This window comes from Orbilia oligospora, assembly GCF_000225545.1.
Source record: "Orbilia oligospora ATCC 24927 unplaced genomic scaffold scaffold00176, whole genome shotgun sequence".
In the NCBI taxonomy this organism is placed as follows: Eukaryota; Fungi; Ascomycota; class Orbiliomycetes; order Orbiliales; family Orbiliaceae; genus Orbilia; species Orbilia oligospora.
The window spans coordinates 298,457-307,409 of record NW_011645733.1 but is presented as its reverse complement, the minus strand read 5'-3'; the positions used below and the strand labels follow the sequence as shown (position 1 = coordinate 307,409).

Genomic DNA, 8,953 nt, shown 5'->3' with positions numbered 1-8,953 from the left:
TTGATTGATTGATGATAAAAGGCTTTCCAGTTATGATCGTTACTAACCGCTCTTTGCTTTCTTTTCCACGATTCCATTCGTTCCATCCCACTTTCCTGATAAAACTAAACCAGTAGATTGTTGAATCTACTAAGTACTTCGTTTCATCTGGATTCATGATCCGGAGCTTTACTGAAAGGATCGCGAATTAAAAGGGATAACAAAAAGTGTACAGTAAAGAAAACAAGATAGAAGATTTTAAAAAAAATCAATGAAAGAGAAATAGTCCGAACAAAGCGTACTGTTCAGAGTAAGATACATGCATGATGTAACAATAGAAACCGAAAAGGAGAAAAAAGAGATCTGTCAAACCAAAAGATTCAATCGTCAAAAGTTGATTTAGACGTTCGTTGGTGGCATTGCAGGGATCTCCTTGGTCTTGTCAGCAGGCTTGACGTTGTTGCGGTAAGCCAATTGAGAACCGGTGTTTCCTTTGGGAAAGAATTCACACCAGAGTTGATATTTCAATCTATTGAAGTATAAGTAACAAGAAGTATGTTAGAGTTATTGTGATTTAGGAATACTTACTCTGGGCAACCTGAGGCGAATGCACAACCGACTTGCTTGGTACCAGCCCAGACGAGTTGAGTGAAGTGTTTGGTGCCTAACCAAGATGTCAGAAATATAACATCAATGACAACGTAGAGTAGAATACATACGAGGATCAGTAACGTCGGGATTCTTGAAGTTGTAGGAGGTGTTTTCACCGTAGACACTAAAACTAACTTAGCAACCAACAAAACAAATAAACAAAGGAGGACATAGAAATAGAATACTTACAACCAAACAAACCATTCTGGATTGTTGACCGTCGTGGATCCGGCGAGAATCTCACCGTAAGGTCCGTGAGATTGACGGAAGTTGCAAGGGTACGCAGCATTCGCGGCGTAGATAGCCAAAGAGGAGTTCCAGTTGACAACAGGGGCTTGATGCGCGACACGATACTTGTTTATTAAGGATATGACTAGGTTCATATTGCCGAACGAGTCAAAACTGACAAGAGGTGGGTCAGCCTTGGCTTCAACGGTGCCAGAATCCTTAGCGAAATCGTTGAGCTCATTGAATCCGGCACTGATGACTCCGGTGGCGAAACCAAGAGCAGTGCAGAGATAAACGGCAACAGTGGAGAACAACATCTTGGGCAGGGAAAGTAGAAAGTATGACGTCGAAAAGGATGTTATGTAGGAGAAGATGTGAGAGGAAGAGGAGGTATTGTGTTCGAGGGTGAAGGAAGGAAGAGGAGGATGAAATATATGAAATAAATTCCTCCTTAAATAATCAAGTTTCCCAACGAGGGAAACTTTGAAAGAACATCGTAATTGTCCCAATTGGGATGCGTAAAAGCGATATATCTTCTAGAACATCATGATATCATAGGGCTCTTTGCCAAGGACGTTATACGTCGTGCCGAGGACGTTACTAGGGCTTCTTTCCGTCCCTGGGTCGATCCGTGCAGTATCTATGATCGTGATATCCGTTCAACGTCGTGCCAGGACGTAATCTGGATATCGATATCTCGAAGCTTCCAATCTAGGGTTTCATGCCCTCGCACATTGATCCCCCACTCCATCTTCGGCCTCTGATAAATATTCTTTGGAATGTGCAACACCCCCCTCTGGCCATTCAGGAAAACTTTTGTGAAGTTTCCAGAACGGGAAAACTTTTGGAAAATGATTAGTAGGTATATATTCCCCTCACGCCTCTCCAGGAAAACTTTCTTCCTTCCCTTTTATCCTCACACATCCCTCCCATCTCATCTCAATCTACCTCCTTCTTCATCATTGGTATCACCAATACCATGATCAATATTTTGGTGATCACAACCAGCACCCAAAAGTATTCATCGACTGCACTTCCTTTTTCTTCTGATAACTTCCCTAAGGTTTCCTGAAAATCCCTCCGCGGTATAGTTATCTCGGTACTCCCTAGACAGATTGGTAATTAATTTTCTCCCACAAACATTTATCCCACATTTCAAGACGCGTCTTGTCATCAACCTCCCAAAAGTATTTTCTAACCACAGCAACCACCACAGTAATGGACATGTCAAGCAACCTCAGCTCACGTCTTAAGCTGGTCTGGAGTACTTCGGTATGCATCAAATCTTTCTCTCCTTTTATTTTCTCAATCTTCATCTTCTTCGCGATTATTTGGGTACGTGTTCTTACATTCGTTTATCTATGATACAGCGAAAAATGGAATTCCCGGGGTGGCTGAAGACGGATGTTCTTCAAACATCCGACAGGATCCGTCCACCTACATATCATTTGTTCTCTTCTTCCGCTCAGAAGGATTTAGTGGGACTCAGGGAACGCATGCCTTGAGGAGTTGTTACAACAAGAAAACTCGTACTAGAATCAATGTAAGTACTTACAGTCTAAAGTGTTCCCTCTAAGTGGTTAACTCTCTTCTTCATTGATCTTATACATCTAACATACTGGTCTCATAGAATACTATGACTGGAAGAAGTTCGGTGTGCGGGTAACGGCGTGTCCCAGCATGGACTACGATGCTAAGCTATGCTCGGGGCCCCGTTACCCCTAATCTGAATAACAACCATATGAAAAGGCCATCTACAGGTCTCCGCCACTCACAGCCCCGTATACCTCACGGAAAAGACCATCGGTTTGCTCAAGCCCCCCCCTGAGATTGAGGAGTTGAAAAACTTCCTTAGTGGTTGTTACATACGATGCGTTGGAACATGTGATGAAAGAAAAGTTGGGAGACTGGAACGTTAAGTCCCGACATCATGATGAATTCATGATCTCGGGATTTCGTTCCCAGAATCTTAATTCTTCCTTGATCGCTGTTCCACGCATCTAACCCCATTGAGAGAGCAATTTCAGCGATCCTTAAAACGGGGATGAGGGTAGCATTGAAACCGTTGAAGTGTTGTCCCAACATCATGATTTATTTCATGATCTTGGGACTTCATTTCCGGTTTTGAGGTTACCCTCATAGCTATTCCGGGGGAGGGAAATCCTCGAGACAGCTTTTTGGGGGTTGTGGAGCCGATAAACCCCATTTTAGACTTCACACACATATTGGGGGCACCGACGGCGGCCCTATTGCGTCAGGTGCCCCCGGCGTGGGATGGCGTTGGAATAACATACGGGGCCAGCTGCTGGGACGGGCTCTCGAGATGTCTTCTCCGATCTCATAGTCGACTTTGAGGTCGGGGATTCATCCCCAGCTCTCCCAGAGTCTGGTTTCGTGGTTATTCCACGCCAGATTCTTCAGAAACACTCCCCGGCTGAACGCGCGCGGCGGAACAAAATACAGAATGGGACGACTAGGAGAACTGTTGAGGTGTTATGCCTGACATCATGATATATATATATATATCATGATCTCGGGATTTCACCTCCAGTTCTCCTAGGGCCCGTCTCCACGGCCGCCCCGTGTCTCCGCCCGGAGAAAGGCGTTGGAGTGAAACCACTAGTATGAGTTGTTGAGGCGTGAAAGTCCGACACCATGATAATATTTATTATCATGGTCTCGAGACCCCGCCTTCGGCTCTCACAAAGCTTGGCTGGCTGAACAACGGTATTAGAAAGAAAGGATCCTCCCCGGATAAAATCGCCAGCAATGTTTTGTTCTGTGTGTCATTCCACGCCGGTCGTTGGCGGGCGTTGGAAGAAGCTACGGGACAGACTTCTGGAACAGTTGAGATGTTAAGTCCTGACTTCATGATTTAATTATCATGATCTCAGGATTTCACCTCCAGATCCAGAAGTGATTCCCGTATCCGTCCCACGTCACGTCCTCAGAGCCCGCAAAGGCGTCGGAAGAGGCCGCATGACGAAATTCTGGGGCTGGTTAGAGGCGTTAAGTCCCGACTCATGATTTAATTATCATGATCTCGGGATTTCGTCTCCCGCTCCGGAATTTTGTCACGAAATCATTCCTCGCCATATATTAATAACGCGCAAGGGCATTGGGAGAAGAGGCTACGGGACAGACTCTTGGAACCGTCGAAGTTATTCGCCTTGATTTATGACTTAATTGTCATAATCTCGAGACGTGGCCTCCGGTTCCCAAATTCTGTCTCGTAGCCATCCAATGCCTTGCCAACAGTCAAACGATGTGCGCGTTGGAATAGTAAAGGAATCAACCAATTGGGAATGTTTGGAACGTTAAGTCCCGGCATCATGATAAGCCATCATGATCCCGGGATTTCGTTCTCATCCCTAGTTGCTTGATTCCGAGCTACGGGGTACGCCTGGGTGTCAAAACCTTTTCATATTACCAACTATACATATAATTTATATACTGTGGAATAAACAACAGGACTAACCATTGGGGATGTTGAAATGTTGGATCCCTGCGTCATGGTGAAAACCTTGGCCCAGAGACTTCGTTTCCAGATCCAATGTTTAGTTCTGTAAGTTGTTCCAAGAAATATAGGCACGTTTTTCTGGACGAAATAACTAGACTTGTCCGTGCCGTAAGTATAACTATTTCCTCTCGGGCTCACAACCCATATATTAATTTCCTATTTCACACTATAGACCAGCCCCAGGGCAATATATTTAAAATATACATAAGCACTAGGTATACTGGCGGCGCTGCTGGGGCCAATGCCTGAACACTATTCTCGAGGCCAAATCTGGGGTCCGCCCCTTGGCATTATATTACACTTGGTGGATATACACATAAACATAAAACTAAAGCTATTCGTACCTCCGCGGTACTTTTATATTATATGGGGACGACAGAAAGAACTGTCTCCCAGGTATGTGCCGCCCCCGGTTACAATACTGGTATGAGTGCCGAAGGGTAAGGTGGCAGACAACCCCGGCGTGGTTTAAGGATATATTAGAGGTGCTGTGTTGAAGTTTACTTCACGCAGCACTTAAATCTCCGATGTGCTTGGAACTATAATGTTCCAGCATATTTACAAGTTGGAGGTATATGGCTATAAACTATCTAACTCTATAATAAGAAGATATACTGACTAGACTCTGAGGACGGAAAATTTAAGAAACTTTCAAATTTCGCCGAAATGGATGACTCGATAATATATACGCCCAAGAACATGGGCAGCTCAATATAAATACTATATATAATTTGGCGAGGCGAATACCATCCCTAGCGATGTGCCGCCTGCGCCTACCACCCTAATATCAATTCCCTGGCCTGTCGGCCGGGAATCAATAATATTGATAAACATAAGTATGCTTCCATGAAGCGAATGATCCACCTCATATATTACTATAATAACATGATTAGACTCGAAGCCCACCTCTCGATATGTATGCATGATACAGTTTCTACCTTAAAATATTGATATTTATTCCTGACTATATCGGAAAATCGATTCACGATTGACAGATATTCTCGCCCGTGGGTTGGGTAATAAAGCGTAAGTCAATCAATGGTATAATTGATAAATTCTTACCAAAATATAGACTGACATACCGTCATATAAATATGTCCTTTAGACAAACCATGGAGTGGTTTTCTGGATTCCTTTTACAAGTATCCTCCCTAGTACTGCTCAGATTTATTATTCCACCCATCACACCCAGACATTACATATCTGGCAGACCAGTTCTTTTCCCGTGACATCGGCTTCGTATATTTTAAGAATAGTAAGTTTTCCATAGATTTCATGATAAATCGTTGAAATAGGATACTAAATTATAGTAGCGTGATGAGCCTGAAATACTTGAGATGTGGGCTCCCGAAACTTCAAAGTCGAATCATCCTCCTCCAGCCCATGGTCTCTGGTAATCGAAAGCTTTATCCCCTACTACAAATAGTTCGCTCAGCGGCATCTTCATCTCACGTTTCGTGGGCTCCGGCCTTATGATGATTAAACCTTACCCGAATCGAATCGAACGCCTGGGCTCCGGCCCATATTCGATCAAGAACCGCCCACAGCGATGCCATTTCGGACTCCTGTTGACAAATATATTAAGCCGACGTACACCACCCGGGGCTCGCATACAATGCGGCCCTTAAGAAGGCTTGAAATCCCTCTTGAGAGCCTCCAGGTTTTTTACCGTAGCGTTTATGGAAGAGGAACCTTCACAAAGACGAAAGTGAGCGAAATTTCTCCTGGGGGATGTTCTTCTAAAGACAGCTGGGGCATATTAGGCAACCTTACTAGGGTCTTCATCACAGAGGAGGAACTTCATCCCTTTGAGATACCAAAGCCGTTAGGAAGTTTCAGGAGACATTCGAACACTTCACAATTTTACCGCCCGTGGTACAACCTTCTAACGTAGCTACGTACTGGTTGCGTCACTGGGTCTTCAAAGGCTCTGGTACAACATCTGAGCTACGCTGAGGAATAATTGAATTCCACCAGACGGTCTAAAGAAGTATCGGTGGGGTCTCTAAGATATGGGATATAGTATCTCTGGGTGAATAATCCATTGCATCAAGAGTAAGAAATCATTGCTTTAGTTATACACAAAGCCCTCATATATCATAGTCAAAGGCCACAGACTAACCTATAATAAGTTTCCCCCTCACTTATAGAATACTCCCGCCTCAATACTCGAGTTTCACGGAAAATAAATTTACGAAATATGGCTCCGGCCATCGACATTTCCAAATGGGAATCATGGCCTACAAAGTTGGATTACGAAGATAGAACTCGCATTCGAGGTGATGGATCTTTTTTGAAGCCTTGTCCGCGGGGAGTGCTTTTGGTAATCTTTCGGATATAAACGATATTCTCCATACGGCTATCTTCCTCGAGAGATATAATGTAATATTCGATCCAACTTCAAACGCCGAAATCATGTTAACTGGGTTCCGGCCCGCGGCATGCATATATCCAGAAAGAAGGGTATTATATGCGTTTTAGGCTATATATCAGTAGAGTGGGGAACGCCATCATACCCGTTTCTATCTGTTATATTTTTTAACCGGGAAACTTATCCTCCGGCTTGTCGAATACAGCCTCCCACATGACATCAAAAAGATGTGGCTCCCGAAAGACCTAGTTTACGAGGGTGGGTCGTCGGGAATTCCAGGCGTCTACCAGAACAATTTACGCGGCCAAACCGATTTACCGACTGATAAAGCTTCAGATATCTACGGCTTCATGCAAATTGTCGAGTTGTCGGAATACTTTACCCGCTTTACAGCATATATAACGGATAAGGGGTTCATTGGTGAGATTCGTCATGTGCCTTGTAGCCACACAACCCTATTTAATATTCGGCTATCTTAATTACGGTGACGATACCTAGAGCATCGTGAGCCTAGACATGAGGATGGCCCGCCTGCGCAAACCCTCGATTCTATCACAACAGACATTTTCAAGTTGAGAGGAAATCTCGCTTTTAGAGTCGAATATCAAAAGAAGGAAAAGATTAAGAGAAATCGACCTCTATCTTAAGTGTGTCTTTTCTTATCCGGGCTTTAACGACTACGCTCATACAGCGAAATCCGAAGGTATCGAACATTTGCCTGACTTTGCGCCTTGGGTTTTGTACAGTTGTATGAACCTGGCCTGAGTTAATATCGAGACATGGTCAAGGAAGCCCTTTATGGGTATGTGGGGTTCTGTGCTTGGTAGAGGGGCTCCGGCCCAGAGCTTTGGGGCTTGAAGAGCTTGGTTACAACTTGTAAGAAACCAATATCATTGAAGATATTTAGAACGTCGTCTAGGAAGATACTAACAAGACAGAATTAATAGATTTACCATTTCTTATATATGCTCGACTATTGGCGGACTTGCTGACTTGGCTACAATCTACCACCCTGATCGTTTGGGGGGGGTTGAAAGATGTTATAAACATTCCAGATGAGCTTAATGCTGTATGACGCTTGGTTCGCAAATGACTATTTGAACGCCGGCGCCCATTATAACCCTTTAGACGAATGTTACATTACGACATCCCACACAAAAACCCGACAGACCGGAATGCGAATTCGAAAGTCCAGGTCTTCGACGATAAGATTAATCACAACATATCTCTACAGAAATTTTACCGTTGCAGCCAATAATACGTGTTTATACAGTTTCTTCACAAAGCCCCAATTCACTTCGAAATCATTTGGGGTGTGGGGGGCTAAAACAATCTTGTGAAAAGACGTGTGGTGTCGGGGAAGATATTTTAAATAAGTAAGTCCTAAATTTAAGTGACCGGTGTATATTTATCTATCTAATTATGAGAATATTGCTAGGAGCGAGCTCTGTACCAATCATAAATATAGTCCTGTCATTTGGGGCCGCCCTTTTTATGGGCTGGCCGGGACTCCGTTACTTTTCGTCGAGTTTGCTAGGACTGGAACCAGAAATAAGGGATCCCGACGATGCCATGGGAGCATCCGCTGGGGCTCCGGCCTCTCTCCCACGCCCGGTCTTTGGCTTGTCCAAAAATAATAACCACAGTCGATAATTTAATTAAGGCCCTAAAAAGATCGAAGCTGGTCGACACTGGGGGAAGACTCTAGCTCGATAATAGTTTGAGTTCGTGGATGCGTATTGATACATAATCTTACAAGTCAAGAATGAGGTATGCATGTTGAACATCAATCGCCAAAAAAAAATGTCAAAGTTTGGCTCGGTATTCTGACGATTGATCTCTATTTTATAGGAGAACTTATGGCACTATCCTCATGATCCGTGCTCCGTGCAGATATATATTTATAAGTCTATTTATAGATTTATAATATGATAGCTGCTCCCCAATGTGGGGATGCAGAAAAAGGATATGTTTGTGGAGGATTGAATTTGTACAATCAGAGCCACAATTCTGGGTCAAGAGGTAACAGGTTTGAAAGTGAGGTTTGAAGAAATTTAAACTCTTAACCCCAGAGGAATTCAATTATACACGAAGGGGCTCCGGCCCAGGAGCTGTTAAGGAGATTGCGCTGGAATCGGTGCTCGAAATATGACATGCTCGGATATATAAAAGTCGCGAAGAGAAAGAGAAAGACAAGGAGAGAA

General features: G+C 43.9%; 2 protein-coding genes across 2 annotated transcripts; one reads left to right on the top strand and one right to left on the bottom strand.

The window, feature by feature from the left end:
• Window positions 1–378: 378 nt before the first annotated feature.
• AOL_s00176g90 (uncharacterized protein) lies at window positions 379–1,175 on the bottom strand (the record flags this gene model as incomplete). The annotated part of the gene is made up of 4 exons (XM_011128225.1): window positions 379–508; window positions 568–643; window positions 699–754; window positions 820–1,175. The coding sequence occupies 4 exons, from the start codon at window positions 1,173–1,175 to the stop codon at window positions 379–381; spliced, it is 618 nt and encodes a 205-aa protein (XP_011126527.1).
• Window positions 1,176–6,976: 5,801 nt separating this feature from the next.
• On the top strand, window positions 6,977–7,396 carry AOL_s00176g89 (uncharacterized protein; the record flags this gene model as incomplete). Its single annotated transcript, XM_011128224.1, has 2 exons — window positions 6,977–7,169; window positions 7,248–7,396. The coding sequence occupies 2 exons, from the start codon at window positions 6,977–6,979 to the stop codon at window positions 7,394–7,396; spliced, it is 342 nt and encodes a 113-aa protein (XP_011126526.1).
• Window positions 7,397–8,953: the final 1,557 nt, after the last annotated feature.